Genomic DNA, 16,445 nt, shown 5'->3' with positions numbered 1-16,445 from the left:
CATGTGACTTCCCTGCTCCTCCCATCAAGGTATGGTCACCTTCTTTAATCTGGGCTTAACTATGAGCATATAATAAGAAATATAAATTTGGTCTTTGTCCCCAATTCTTGAAATCCATTGGATTTCTTAAATCCCTTGGAATTTACCAAGTGACAGGAATAACAGGAGCATCTTTGTTCTAATGAGGCAACTCTTGGCAGGCACCTAAACAGCTTCAGGATGAGGACTAGTTGCCAAAACAAAACAAAACAAAACCAAACCACAACAACCTTAATTAGAAGACTGGGTTTAAGCCCCACTCCATAACTTCTGGAGGATGGGAGAGGAGCTGAAGACTGAATTACAATCAGTTGTGCCTATGTGATGAAACCTCCATAAAAAATCCTAAATGATGGGTTTTGGAGAACTTCTGAGTAGGTGAACACATCAAGGCACGGGAGGGTGGTGTGCCCAGAGAGAAGATGGAAGCTCTGCGTATACTCATCCTTCCCGCCCTATACACTTCTTCCATTTCACTGTTTCTGAGTTGTATTCTTTACAATAAACTAATAGCAAGTAAAGTGTGCCTTCCTGAGTTCTGTGAGCCATTCCAGCAAATCATTAAACTGAGGAGGGGGTTGTGGAAACCCTTACTTTACAGCCAGTCAATCAGAAGTGTGGGTGGTCCAAGACTTAATGACTGGCAACTGAAGTGCGGGCAGTCTCATGGGACTGAGCCCTTTAACTTGTGGGATCTGATGATAATTCCAGGTACTCAGTATAAGAACTGAATGGAACTCAACTGTAGGATATCCAGTTGCTGCTAGAGAGTTGGAGAAGTGATTATTGGGAAACACCCCAGACCACCTAATGTGCTTTGCCCAGTGACACATTAGAAAAATGTAACATTAGCAGAGATTTAAGAAGCACTTGTACAGTGGGACTTGCCTTCTTCTGCTACCCTGAAATGGCCAAACAAAGAAGCCCATGGAACATGCGATGCGGCCCAACTAACAACCTGCACCAACTATCACAGCAAGAGTCAGGCCATCTAGAGCATCTAGCCCTAGCCCTAGATGATGCCACCAGGTATCAGCAGCAACATGAGTAACTAACTCCACATGAGACCAGAAGAACTGTACAGCCAGATTCAAACTATGGACCCACAAATTCAAAAGTAAATAAAATGGCTATAGTTTGAGCTCTAGTTTGTTCACAGCAACAGACGATTGATATGGTATTACTTTACAGGGAATCATGTGAAGATTAAATGAGTTAATACAAAGAAATTCCTTATAAAAGTGCCTAGCATATAGTAGGTGCTACATTAAGTGTTAGTTTTATTTTTTTAATTTTAGTAGTTAGAATCAACTGAAAACAATTCACCTTACCCAAAGACCAAGTACTTTGCTTTGTATTGCTGACTCTGAAAAAGTCTGTCAAAAGAATACACAGGTTACTTTATCATGAAAAAAAGAACTTTACAAACAAACTCAATTCTATCTTCCCACCTCCAAGACTTGGATGAAGATTGCCAGTCCTTGATTTTCCATAAAGTGACTACAAGCAGCTGGAGACTCATCTGTAAGATTCCAAAGGGCTTTCAAAGTAAACAAGAGGGTGACATCATCTAAATTCTCAGTAGTCTTTTGTTTTACTATTGCTAGAAGTTCCTAAAAACCAAAGAGACAAAAAGTTAGATGCCCCAGTGACTGACTCGATTACAGTGTAAGAAAAGGAATAGTTGTTATACCACTTCATATCTTCATGATCCATTTTTTCTCTATATAATGAGTTATATCTAACTCCTAAGGTTTATAATGAGATTAAAGGGGGGGAGGAGGTAAAATTTTATGAGCACTTGACCTAGTTCTTGGTCCTTGTAAATAAGACTCATAATCAAGTACATATTAGGTATTCCATTGTTCCTTTTTTTTTTAAGATTTTATTCATTCATTTGTCAGAGAGAGCATATGCACACACAAGCAGGGGGAGTGAGAGACGGAGAGGGAGAAGCAGGCTCCCCAGTGAGCAGGGAGCCCAATGTGGGACTCAGTCCCAGGACCCCGGGACCACGACCCGAGCCCAAGGCAGATGTTCAACTGACCGAGCCACCCAGGTTTCCCCCATTGTTCATTTATTGAAAATGTTTAGTAAACACCTCCTAGAAATCAAGCACTTATTCACGTTAAGTGAGACAGATTAAAAAAAAAATAGTTGGTTTTTCTCAACTAAATAAGAATTTTAAGTTTTGGGGATGTCTGGGTGGCTCAGTTGGTTAGGCCGCTACCTTTGGCTAGGGTCATGATCCCAGGGTCCTGGGATGGAGTCCTGCATTGGGCTTCTTGCTCAGCGGGGATCCTGCTTCTCTCTCTGCCTTTGCCTGCCATTCTGCCTGCTTGTGCTCTCTCTCTCTCTCCAACAAATAAATAAACTCTTTAAAAACAAAAACAAAAACAAAACAAAATAAAGTCCTTAAAAAAAAAAAAAAAAGAATTTTAAGTTTTGGTAAATGTTCTGAAGAAAACACACAAAAGCCTAACAATTTATTTTAGAAAAGGTAGGGAAGGGAAGCCTCCCTGCACAGGTAATATGTAAACTGAGACAAATGAGATCAGAAGAAAAAGAGGGATATGTGAGTTAAGCAAGAAATGGAGACATGGTGGTGGTGGTGGAGTATATGACATGCAAGAGAAAAAGTAATGCTATTCTAGGTCACTGAGCAGATCAGGATGGCTAGAGGGTAACAGTAGTACTACAATCATGTATCCTAATAGCTTAAAGAAATCATGGGTTCACTTGAACAGATTCCAAAACACCATTTCAGATTAGAATATTTCTGGACACAAGTTAAGCCAGTATTCATGCTTTCTTTCAAGAATATTAGACTACCATAACAGAGGGAAAAGTTAGGTGTCTTCACTCAGCCACCTAATAAAAAGGTACATAAAATATAACAGCACTAAATAAATCAGAGTATGTCTATTTTCAAGAGGAATGAGACCACTTCAAAAATCTTACTTCATCAAGAAAGCACGTATCAAAAGAGTTTATCACAAAAGTAAAACTGCAAGTGTGCTTGGTGGCTCAGTCTTGTTAAGCATCTGCCATCGGCTCAGGTCATGATCCCCGGGTCCTGGGATTGAGACCCACATCGGACTTCCTGCTCAATGGGAAGCCTGCTCCCTCTCCCACTTCCTCTGCTTGTGTTCCCTCTCTCGCTGTCAAATAAACTCTTTTTTTTTTTTTAAAGAGTTTTTAAAAAAAAAAAGTTTATTTATTTGACAGAGAGAGATCACAAGTAGACAGAGAGGCAGGCAGTTGGGGTGGAGGGAAGCAGGCTCCCCACGGAGCAGGAAGCCCGACGCAGGGCTTGATTCCAAGACCCTGAGACCATGACCTAAGCCGAAAGCAGAGGCTCAACCCACTGAGCCACCCAAGCGCCCCAATAAATAAAATCTTTAAAAATAAATAAATAAGATAAATCTGGGAGAGCCAAGAGGGAAGTGTAGAGTGACACACAGTACTTAATGATAGCAATCATCTAGAGGATCAAGGGGACGGGTAGCAGCAAGGGTGGGAGCAGGGGAAATGAGGCTGATCCTGAAAACAATGATGACTGTGGTCAAGCCCATAGTTAGATGCTTTATGTATTTTACCTTAATGACATTCAAAACAACTGCAAAATATTACTATGACAGATGCCTGTTTTTCAAATGATGCCAGTTTTCAGATGAAGAATGTGAGGCATAGAGAAGATAAATTATCTGAGGACTTATGACTAGTGGCTGACCATGTTTTCACCTGAAGTCCGAATTTTTCGTAACATTACGTAAAACTCTTTCTCTGAGAACTACAGTGCTACTCTTCCCTCCGTATTACTTCAGTCCTTGCTATCTCTATCTATTCTGTATCTTCGTCGACTCCTGTTACCATCCCCCACAACCGCATCAAATCATCCCAACAAAACCGCTGCCTTACAGACCCCACCTTATGCCCGAGGCCCAAACATCTGAACACTGAGAAAAGACTGTGCTTGAGTCTCACTTTCAGTATTTGCCGAAACACTTTAAGAGGGCATTCAGCTGTACCTGGGGATTTACTGTATTTCTCAATGAATTTGCTCCCAGCGCTACTCTTTTTTCATCATTCTTTCTCTCCTCCAACTTTAATCACCATCTTTTTACTCCTCTTATTTGATCACTATATCTAGTTTTTCAGAGAACTACCACTGTTCTTCCTAATAAAATCTCCCAGCCTACCTGCAGTTCCATCACTGTATTCCTCTTTCCCTTCTGCTCTAATCTAAAGCCAACATCTTTACTCCTGCTGTACAATTCTAGTACACACACACAGATTTGGCACCGAATCACTTCCATCTTGCCTTGCCATCAATTTTCCCCTTTTTGTCAGAATTATTTTCATGGGTATAAAACAGATATCAATGTAAATGATCTTGGAAAAAAACAACTACTGGCCCTACTGGCCCATGTAGTATCTTCCTTTTTCTTTCCTTCTCATTAAAATATATTGAGGGACACTTGGGTGGCTCAGTCGGTTAAGTATCTGCCTTCATCCCAGGATCCTGGGAAGGAGTCCCACATCGGTCTCCTAGCTCAGTGGGGAGCCTGCTTCTCCTTCTGCCTGCTGCTCCCCCAGCTTGTGGTCTCTCTGACAAATAAATCTTTAAAATAAATAAATAAAATATATTGAAAAGTTGCCTCCATTTCTCACCTCTCATTTGTTCATCATTGTAGTCCAAACAGGTTTTGTCCCACTACTCCACTAACATAATGTAAGCAAGACAACTAATAACTTCTATCTTGCCAAATGCAACTGGCAACTCTGTCCTCATTTCACTCAACCACTCAGTAGCATCTGACATAACTGCTCAATTTTTCTTGAAATAATTTTCTTGGATTCAAAGACATCACTTTTTCCTGGTTTTCTACTAAGTCATTTTAGACACTCCTGTCTCTCTTTTCTGGCTCCTCCTTCTCTTCCACCATACTTGGTTTCAGTCCTTTTCCTTTCTCTCTATATACTCCACACTCTTTAGGTAGGTACTTGTATCCTGTATCAGAACTGATGACTCAAAATTATTCTCTAGTCCTGTCTACCCAATCCTCTGAGCTGTATCAAGCTGCCTCCTTGGTATCTCAAGCATCTCAGACCTTAACACATTTAAATTATATCACCCTTGATGTTTTTTTTAAAAGATTTTTATTTATTTGACAGAGATCACAAGTAGGCAGAGAGGGAGGTGGGGCGGGGGGCGGGGAAGCAGGCCCCCTGCTGAGTAGAGAGCCCGATGAAGGCTCGATCCCAGGACCCTGAGATCATGACACGAGCCGAAGGCAGAGGCTTTAACCCACTGAGCCACCCAAGTGCCCCCACCCTTGATTTTTATCCCCCAAACCTACTGACTAGATACCAAATACCCAGAAGATTCCACCTGTAACAACAATACAAAAGGTAAAGGTCTCAGGAACTAATTTAAGAAATACAGAATATCAATATGAAGAAAACACCACATACTTCGGGGGACATGAAAGACTGAATAAATGGAGTAACAGATAGTGTTCTCAGAAGGAAAAATCAGTATCAGAGATGTTAATTCTTCTAAGTCAATCTATACACTTAACAAAACCCAAAGAAAACAAAGCTTTTTTTAGAACTAGACAAGCCAAGGGCACCTGGGTAGCTCACTCAATTAAGCATCCAATCCTTGAGTTGGGCTTGGGTCATGCTCTCAGGGTTGTGAAACTGAGCTCCACGTCAGGTTCCATCCTCAGTGGAAGATTCTGCTTGAGATTCCCTCACTCCTCTCCCTCCGCCCTTCTCCCCGCTCCTAAGTCTGCACACACTCTTTCTCTTTCTCTCTAAAATAAATCAAAAAAATCTTAAAAAAAAAAAAAAGGATAACTAAAAGAAACCCCAGGAAAGATCTTAACTATTAAGGAATTATAAAGCCCATAAATAAACTATGATATCAGCATGTAAATAGACATATAAATTAACACAGCACAAAGTCCAGAAATAGATGCAAAGAGATACAGGAATTTAATATATGATAAAGGCAGCAATGCATAAGAATGGAGAAAAGATAATACATTCATTCAGGAAAAGGTACAAAGCAAACACTGAGAAGAAAAACAGACCCTTACATCCCCCCACCAAAAAAGCAATGCTCCAAGTAAATCAAGTATTTACATGTTAAAAATCATGAAAAATTTTTAGAAATACTTTCAAATGTGCCATCAATGTCAGAGAAGTAAGATAATAAAATCAACCTTATAAATATTTTAAAGTTACTGCATGGCAAAATATGTCATAAATAAAGTAAAAAAGTCAAACAACCAAGTGGGGCAAATAGATGCATTTCATATCACAAAGCCTCAATTTCTTAATATATAGAGAGATTTTATAAATCAGAAGAAAGCTAGCAACCCAATGGAAAACCTATCAAGGACATGAATAAATAGTTCACAGGAAACATAAATGACTGGGGGGCAGGAAGGTATCACAAGCCTCATGCCAAAGTAAGTATAAAATAAAACGATGAGGGGCGCCTGGGTGGCTCAGTGGGTTAAGCCTCTGACTTTGGCTCAGGTCATGATCCCAGGGTCCTGGGATCGAGCCCCACATCGGATTCTCTGCTCAACGGGGAGCCTGCTTCCCCCTCTCTCTGCCTACCTGTGATCTCTGTCAAATAAATAAATAAAATCTTAAAAAAAAAAAAACATTTTATTTAGAGATGTGGAGGTAGATACTAGAAGAAGTAGCTCTAACAGTAGAAAGTAGTTTCTTCTGGGGAGCAGGTCTTACAGATGTTTCATTTTATAAGCTTTTTAGAAGGATCTGACTTTTTAAATTATGTTCATGCATTTTTTATTGGAAAAAAGAAAGGTTACAAGAATGACAACCCACCTACCTTAACTGCCATGAGGAGCTCTTCCTGAAGTTGTGCAGTTTGCTCAGGTGAGAGCTATAAGCAAACAAAAAGCCGAAAGTGAAATACTAGCGGGTCAGAGCTCCCTCAAGAAGAGAGAGAGAAATCTTGCCTTTAGCGATCACATACCTGAAGGGCTAGAATAGAAGTGACGCTCACTGCCATTGTTTGCATCTTGGGGTTCTCATGTTTACAGAGCCATCTCATAACAAACTTGGCAGCATCAAACCTGAAAAGCAGTATTTTTCTCACAATAAAGTTTTAAACCGTACATAAGGAGAGAGGAAATCACTTAGCCTCCCCAACAAATTCTGTATCTTAGATTTCTAAAGCCTCAGCTATGAAAATCAAGAGCATCTGACAATAAGATTAGGAGAGCAGGCAAATAGGAATGTAAGCGAAATGCACAGAATTGAAAGAAAGATAAGCAGATCAAAGAAAGGCTTATTTTAAGCATTAAGTTTCTACTATGATGGGTCTGAAAAAAGGAAAGAAGATCCCATAGAGGTAGTACTTTGTAATCTGAATTGTAGACAATGCTAAGATGCCACAGCGAACAAATCACTTAGCTAGAGAGAATGCATGCCCTTTTTTAAAAAGAGGCAGCTGGTACTCAACTGCTACTGATTGCAGCTGTAGGAATAAAGACTGCATTGAGAAAGACCTAACTTTTCAAGAAGAGGTAGGTAGAAATAGTTTTGTTTTTGTTTTTTTTAGTGAGGAAGACCACCTTCCTTATTGTAATTTTAAAAGTCAACTCCCATTTTAAGTACACATCTCAATTAGATTTGAGAATGGCTTAGCCTACAATTTTGCACCAATGTATCACAGGCTTTGTTCATGTTAGCCTGTGCTTAATTTTCCTGCCATTAGCAGCAACTATTACAAATGTTTCTGAGCTTATGGATCTGGAAGACTATACTATAAAGGCCTCAGGAGGAGCACCTGTGGAGTCTAAGAAGATGATTTTCTTAATTATTATCAACAAAATCGTAAGAATTATGTTTAGAACACACTCTACTTCTTAAGCTAGGCACTGCCGTAAGCACTTTACAAACATTATCATGTCTAATCCTCAGAAGAGCCACCATTTTATAAATGAGGAAACTCATGCAAAGATAATAGAAGGGATAGAACTTGAATCCACGTATGTTTGACTCTCTGGACCCCATGTTCTTAACCACTCACTACTCTGAACTGGAATCAGACTTTGGGAGACATTTTCGAGCACAGCTGGCCCTGGAACAACACAGGTTTGAACTGTACTGGTCCACTTATACACAGATTTTTTTCAATAAATATACTGGAAAATTTTTTGGAGATTTGCGACAATTTGGAAAAATTCAGACCAAGCACATAGTCTAGAAACATCAAAAAAATTAAGACAGGTATTTATAAATGCATAAAATATACATAAATACTAGGTAGCAGTTTCTTTTACTATTTATAACCATAAAATATACACACATCTACTATAAAAGTTTAAAATTTATTGAAACTTACACAAACACCAACCATACATGGTACCATTCAGTCAAGAGAAATATAAACAAAGTATTAAACAGTAACAGCATAAAAGTAACTACAGTTCATACTCTACAACTGTAATTATTTCGCAGCCACCTCCTGTCAATATGGGGGTGAGCTCAAGCGTTCTGAGTATCCACTTAAAATGCCATGCAAAACTAATCACTCCACATGAGCAGTTCATCTTTCCAGTAAATTGCAAAATAAAAAGTAATCTCTTACAGTTCTTGTGTATTTTTCATTGTGTTTCATGAAATACTGTAAACCTTGAGTAAAACCACTGGGGAGGACCCATATAAAGTGCCACCAGTGATGCTGGATGTGCTCCCAAGAAGCAGAGAAAAGGTGACATTACAAAAAAAAGGTGACTGCCTGATATCTACTGTAGACTGAGGTCTGCAGCTGAGGTTACCCATCATTTTAAGACAAATGAGTCCAGTATAAGGACCGTTGTAAAAAAAAAAAAAAAAAGAAAAGAAAAAGAAAAGTAAATTTGTTAAGTTGTTGTTGCAGCTATGCCAGGAGGCATGAAAACCTTGCACTTTTTGCAAAACACGTTTTCATCTCTTTTATGTGGGTACAGGATTGCTGTGAGAAACTCATACTTACAGACTCAAATATGATTCAACAAAAAGTGAATTCATGGGACACCTGGGTGGCTCAGTGGTTTAAAGCCTCTGCCTTCAGCTCCGGTCATGATCCCAGGGTCCTGGGATTGAGCCCCACATCAGTCTCTCTGCTCAGCGGGGAGCCTGCATCCCCCGCCCCCCACTGCCTGCCTCTATGCCTGCTTGTCATCTCTGTCTGTCAAATAAATAAATAAAATCTTTAAAAAAATAATAATAAAATCTTTAAAAAAAAAGAATTTTAAAAGGCAGTCCTAAACCAATATTGCACCATATGTTAACTAACTAGAATTTAAAGAAAAATTTTAAAAGAGGTGGAGGGGGATGGCAGTCCTTTACTGGCAAGGTACTTCCTGACTTCAGGGACAAAGTATTGATGGAACGAATCCAGAAAAGGGATTTTTTTTTTTTTTGAAGATTTTATTTACTTATTTACATATTTAACAGAGAGAGGAGTAGAGAGTGAGTGGCAGGCAGAAGGAGTGGGAGAAGCAGACTCCCCACTAAGTAGGGAGCCCTACCTGGGGCTTGATTCCGGGACCCCAGGAGCATGTCCCAAACTGAAGGCAGATGCTTAACCATCTGAGCCACCCGAGCGCCACCATCGTTTTATTTTATACTTACTTTGGCATGAGGCTTGTGATACCTTCCTGCCCCCCAGTCATTTATGTTTCCTGTGAACTATTTATTCATGTCCTTGATAGGTTTTCCATTGGGTTGCTAGCTTTCTTCTGATTTATAAAATCTCTCTATATATTAAGAAATTGAGGCTTGGACCCTGGGATCATGACCGGAGCCAAAGGCAGTGGTTTTAACCCACTGAGCCACCCAGGCACCCCAAGATTCTACTTTATTTTTTTTAAGATTTTATTAAAATTATTTTGACAGATGTCAACTTAATGGAGATAAGCACTTCCAAACAAAGAGGAAGAAGATGTAGGAGAAGGAGTGACAGAAAATTAACTGGCATTAGATAATCTGGCAGAAGAGTCTGATTATTCAAGACTGCTTTTGACTTCTTTTATAACCTGGACCCTTCTATAATATGGGCAGAGAAACTAAACCAAATGGTAGAAGAAGGATTGACACCATATAAAGATATTTTTAGAGAAATGAAAAAGCAACGGTGGCAGACAGAAATCATGATATATTTCTGTCAAGGTACACCAAGTGTGCCTGCCTCCCCTTCCACTTCCTCCACCTCCTCCACCCCCAGGACGGCAAGACCAACCCTTCCTCTTCCTCCTCAGCCTATTCCCCATGAAAATGATGAGGATAAAGACCTTTATGATGATCCATTTCCACTTAATGAGCAGTAAATAATCATCGTGCTTACAGTTAATAAAGGTTATCTATTGTGTATGTATCTTCATATGAACATCTAACAACTGTACAACAAAAACTGTAGGAGATGCTTCTGTGTCATCATCATCATCGCCTAAGCATTCATAATGCAGAAGACCACATGCAAAACTTGGAAGTGGACAGCCTATTCTTATATGGCATAAGGTAAGTGATATTTAATATAAAATTAAGAAGGTGTTAGTTTTCTTACAGCTTAAAACTTTGCTTTCAAAGAATTACATTATCATACACTATGCCTTTCTATCATAATTGGAGAAACTGCCTATCAGCCTATCATCACAGGTAAATAATTTTACTTTTTAAAATGTAACAATGTTTCCAATATTGTATTATGACTGTTATACTGTATGCCATAAGAATTCATTGCAATTCATTCATTAGAGGAAGGATATGCTACCATGAAGCAATTCTATTGCTTATACAACACCACCATAAAGCAATCTTATGGCTGCTTCTTCATTATCGGTGCATGACTATACCCCCAACAAAATATATATATATATATATATGTTTTGTTTCGTTTTTGTTGAGAGAGAGAGTGTGTGTGTGTGTGTGTGCACATGAACACTCCTCACAGAGCCTGCCAGAGCCACAACCTTAAGATCGTGACCAGAGCCAAAATTAATAAGAGTCAGGCGCCTAACTGACTGAGCCACCCGGGTGCCCTGTTAATAAGTATTTCTTTTTCACATTATCTTTTTTCTTTCTTCCTCTTTAAGTAAACTCCACCCCCAATGTGGAGCTCAAACTCATGACCCTGAGATCAAGAGTCACATGCTCTACCGAGCCAATCAAGAGCCCCACACTGTCTTTTTTTTTCTTTTTTTTTTTTTTGTAAAGATTTATTTAGAGAGAGAGTGCACAAGCAGAAGAGGGGAAGAGAGAGAGAGGAGGAGACAAGCAGACTCCCTGCTGAGCACGGAGCCTGACACTCACTCTCATAACCCTAAGATCATGAGCTGAGCCAAAATCAAAAGTCAGATGCTTAACCAACTGAGCCACCCAGGCACCCCTACCTTTTCATTTTTGTTATCTAGCCTTAGTAATATATACAACGTCTACAGTGTTTTGTATGATATAAGATGATACCGATGTAGGTATGGACAGACAATTCATCTTATAAACAGATAATGTAAGCTTTTGGTATTGATAAATACAGTGCAGTGTTATAAATGTATTGTACTTTCTCTTCTTTATGATTTTCTTAATAACATTTTCTTTTCTCTAGGTTACTTCATTGTAGAATACGGTATATAATAATACTTAACATATAAAATACGTGTTAATTGACTGTTTATCACGAAGGCTTTCCAGTCAACAACAGACTATGAGTAGTTAAGTTTTTAGTGACTCAGAAGATATACACGCATTTTTGACTGTGCAGGGTTGAGGGGGCAAGTGTCCCTAATCCCTGCATTGTTCAAGAGTCAGCCATAGGGTACTTCCAATCACCTCTGTGGCAGATGCTCAAGAGAACATTTTCCTCAGACACCTTAGCCCAGCCTTAATCAAACCCTCGCTAATAAGCTAAAAACCAAAAACCAACAATGTTCAGAGTAACGCTGGTGAATATCCCAAAATCAGATGACCAAGTTTTATACTTGCCTGTCAAAGGGAACATCCACAAGAATCCTGGAATTAGTTAAGGAGAGAAGACAATTCTTCTGTAACTTTAAGGGAATAAAGAAAAATAATTTTGAGCAAAGGTATACCCCATTCTAAATAAAGATTCTAAGCACCTGGAAGGTGCTACCAATGAGCTTTTCTTACTGAGAACTCACTGTGTACCTGGCTCTCTCCAAGTTATTCATTCAATCTCACTATGTCACATTTACCTCTGCCTAAAGAATAATCTGCCCCCCCTTTTTTGGCAAAGCAGGGGGTCTCTTCCCCCTGAACCCTAGTGCCTGTGTGTCAATCCAAATCAATTACCTGAAGCCTGGCCATCTACAGATGTCCTTACCAGACCTCATAACTAACTCTGTGATAGAGCTATACTTGCAAACTAAGACTGCTAGGGTTGAACTGGGCCTTTACAGATAGGAAAGAAAGAGAAGGTCTCCTGAGAAAGCTGTGAGAATAGAAAAATATACCATCTCTTTGAAAACCCATGAGTAGGCCAGTCTGAATGAAGTACAGTGTATGAGGCAGGGGCAACAAGCCTGAAATGCCAACAGGAACTAGGCAGTAACATAAAAAAGTGAAGATGGCTGAGTAGGACACAGCAGAGCAATGGTGGAAATTATGAACAGGAGAATTCATGCCCTTTTATGGGGCAGTTTTTACTCTAACTGATGGCTTCCATGAAGGAATTAACACTAAACTCTGAAGGAGCTGCCAACTTTTCAAGAGAAAGTGAAAATGCAGATTTTTTTTTAATTGCAGAAAGACCACCTTCCTTATTTTATTTTATTTTTTTAATTTCCATTTTAAGTACACACTTCAGTTACATTTGGCAAATTGATACAGCTGTATAACCACTACCATCCACCATCACCATAATTGAGATAAAAAATATTTCCATCACCCCAAAGAGTTGCACTGTACCACCTTCTAATCAATCCCAACCTCAGAAAATTACAATGTCATTACAGATTAATCTTTCCCAAAGTTTCACACAAATAGAATCTCATAATATCTACTCTTCTGTGTCTGGCTTATTTTGCTCAGCATATAATGTTTTTGAGATTCATCCATGTTGCACGTAACAGCACTTTATTCTTTTTTATTGCCAACAGGAGTTTCTTAAAAGAATATACCACAATTTGCTTATCTATTCACCTGTTCAACAAGTGAAAGGTTTTCGGTTTTAGGGGATATATTATGAATAAAGATATTATGAACATTCATGTAAAAGGCTTTGTATGAAGCTGCGATTTCATTTCTCTAGAAGTAGAAAGATTAGGTAGTAAAGAAGATCTATGTCTAACTTTGAAAGAAACTACCAGACTGTTGAACTGGAAGTTGTATCATTTTACATTCTTAACATCTATTTATGAGAATTTCGGTTGCTCCACACTCTTGCTAACACTTTGTATTGTCAGTCTTTTAATTTCAACCAATCTGGAGGGTGTGTAATAGTATCTACTGGTAATTCAATGTGCTTTTAATTTGCATTTTCCTTATGACTAAAAACACTGAGCATCTTTTCACATGCTCATCTTTCATCTGCTTAATCTTCCTCAGTAAAGTGCTCAAATCTTTTGCCTTTTTATAAAATGGATTTGTCTTATGTGGAGTTAAGAGTTCTTTATATTCTCTATAAAAGTCCTTTTTCATATATACAAAATAAACATTTTTTCGATCCCATGACTTACCCTTTTCAGTTTGTGTACATGTATGTATGTATGTGTGTGTACATATGAGAAGCCTTTAATTTTGATAAATTCTAATTTATTTTTCTTTAATGACATGTGCTTTTTATATCCTAAGAAAACTTTGCCTACTCCAAGGTCACAAATATTTTGTTCTGTTTTCTCCTAGAAATTTTTTGGTTTTCAGCTTTTATATTTAGATCTATGACTCAATTCAATTTAACTTTTTTTTTTTTCCAATTTAATTTTCACATATGATGTTAACCCTGTAAGGATGTACTGAAGTATTAACAATACATGGATTTCTGGGTCAATGGCTTCCAACAAATTTTTTAAAAATTTAAACCCAACTGCTAATCCAAATATACTACTTTTTTCTATAACAAACATAAATTCCTTGTCTATTCTCTCTCAGGGAGATGAAAAATCAAAACAAAATAATGCTAATACTAATAATAGCTAATACTAACTAATACTAAAAAAATCTTTCATATTATTTGTCCTGAAGTAAGAAGCAGTCAAGTTATTCAATTCAAATTACCTGCTGGTAATGGGGGAAATTTTTCAGAGCCTTGAAAAGCAGACAGGTGACCTCTGACAACAGACGAACGGGCATCCCCCTGGCCAGGCCCTGGCGTGTTAAGTTGAGGGCGCAAGCACTGGCTGTGAACTGCACTGGCAAATCCAATGGATGATTCCTCATTCCTACAGCCACAAGCTGAAGATGAACTTGTTTTTAGTGGCATATGACAACAGGAGCATTCTTTTTTTTCTTTTTTTTTTTTTTTAAGATTTTATTTATTATTTGACAGAGAGAGAGAGACAGGCAGACAGACAGAAAGCACAAGCAGGGGGAGCAAAAGAGGGAGCGGAAGAAGCAGGCTCCTGCTGATGACTTGAGTTGAAGGCAGATGCTTAACAGTCTTAGCAACCCAGGGGCACCAAACATTCTTTATACTGTCTGCATTTGTGTTAGCTGGCAAAAATATTTGCTCACTGGAATAGAAAGTAAAAGATTTTTTCCTATCCTAAGCATTTACTTCTCAGGGCAATAACAATACCTTCCCATCCAAATGAGGCTATTAACTAGATGTGTGACTTTAGGCACGTCACTTCTCTTCTCTGGAATTCCATTTCCTCCATGATTTCGTAATCATTTATTGAGCCTCACTCCATACAAGGCATTGTGATAAATACTACAGAACACAACGTAAATTACTTACACCCTACTCCTTAGCATAAAGCCTTGTGAGAAAAACACGGTATGTAAACAAATAACATTGTGAGGGATATCAAAACATGAAACTGGAAAAAAAAAAAAAAGCACCATAAGCTATATAAACTGCTACCTAAGGTAGTTGGGGAGGGAGCATTCATTTCTGGTATGGATCAGAATTCTTCATTCCAAGAGCACCTTTAAGCAGGGTCTCAGATAAGATTTGGACAGAAGGAGGTGGAGATAGGGATGGAATGAAAATGGGACTACTTAGGAATGGAAATGTTATAAGGAAATACACAGAACAGATAAAAGGATGGGATGAATTCACCACAGAGGAGGAAATAATTTCAATTTAATAGAATACTGAAATAATTTGAAAACTGCAAACATAACATTAGAAACTAGGTCATTAGAAGACAGACTGTAGAAGACCTACAACACAAATGTAACATGAAGGCGTTGTATTAAACTTAGACCAGAGCTGCACTAACATTCAGGGACAGTGCAATCTGTTCTGTCTATCTCTATCTACCTCAGAAACCAGTCTGCTGATATTGGCATGAACCATGATTTTAAGAGACCAGAGCCCCTCAGTCTGACAGCTGCATGAAATAACAGAGCCTAGACACAGACCTGGGATACATTTCCACTACGGAAAATGACTTTTTTCTATATTACTAATTTGCTCCTAGGATTTCACCAGATTGCTATCATCCAAGTTAAACATGTAGAAATAAAACAACAAAAAACATGATTTTCAAAAATCACAGAATATCTAATTCAAGCTCCTCATTACATACGGGAAACAAAGGTCCAGAGTTTTTCACTTTATACAGTACTGCTTTTAAGTTATGAACATATCTTATCTCCACAGTGTAGAAATACCCAATTTTTTTAAGGAACTATAAAGAATTACAGAATAATAATAAAAACAAAGTGACTTCGAGTCTTCCATTTTCATCTTACATTTCCCTTTAAATAAATGCACTTTTCTTTCCCAAACCACTTAATACTTCCAAAAACATTTAAAATAAATTAATTTTTCTATAAGCCAAAGCAAAGTTTGACCCTATCAATACTGGTCATTTTACTTTATTCACAAAATACTTTAAATGGTAGATCTTGCACCCTTAATTATTGTATTTTGTTCTATTCTTGTTGGACACACTGTTGTTTTCTTTCAGAAAACCAAATGTTAGGTTTTAAAGAGTACACAAATGAATAAATAAGAAACAACATTTACAGTGAAATGAATATATGTTTATAGATTAAGATCTCCTATTTTAGGCAAAATAGTACATATGTCCTCTCCTTCTCAGACTAAATCAAAACACTAGATGACTTGAATTAATTTAGATGCTCAAAATGAGAGATGCTCTGGCCATTAATTAAGCCTAACAGTGTCCTCCTTTCTCCCTAAGGGTACCTTGGCTCACTAAGACATCTAAATAATAAGGCATATA

The 16,445-nt window shown here is 38.2% G+C and overlaps 1 protein-coding gene across 1 annotated transcript in view; it reads right to left on the bottom strand.

Moving 5' to 3' along the window:
* The window catches only part of ZYG11A (zyg-11 family member A, cell cycle regulator), a 77,182-nt gene that overhangs the window by 12,896 nt on the left and 47,841 nt on the right, over positions 1 to 16,445 (bottom strand). The window contains 6 exon segments of the mRNA XM_032844182.1: positions 1,371 to 1,415; positions 1,491 to 1,652; positions 6,914 to 6,967; positions 7,061 to 7,160; positions 12,055 to 12,119; positions 14,305 to 14,481. Of these exon segments, the coding sequence (XP_032700073.1) occupies positions 1,371 to 1,415; positions 1,491 to 1,652; positions 6,914 to 6,967; positions 7,061 to 7,160; positions 12,055 to 12,119; positions 14,305 to 14,481 (603 nt within the window).

Source organism: Lontra canadensis, unplaced genomic scaffold (genome assembly GCF_010015895.1).
Source record: "Lontra canadensis isolate GAN:19392208 unplaced genomic scaffold, GSC_riverotter_1.0 scaffold148, whole genome shotgun sequence".
NCBI classification, from domain to species: Eukaryota; Metazoa; Chordata; class Mammalia; order Carnivora; family Mustelidae; genus Lontra; species Lontra canadensis.
The sequence above is the reverse complement of the archived record's forward strand: the minus strand, read 5'-3'. Positions and strand labels throughout refer to the sequence as shown.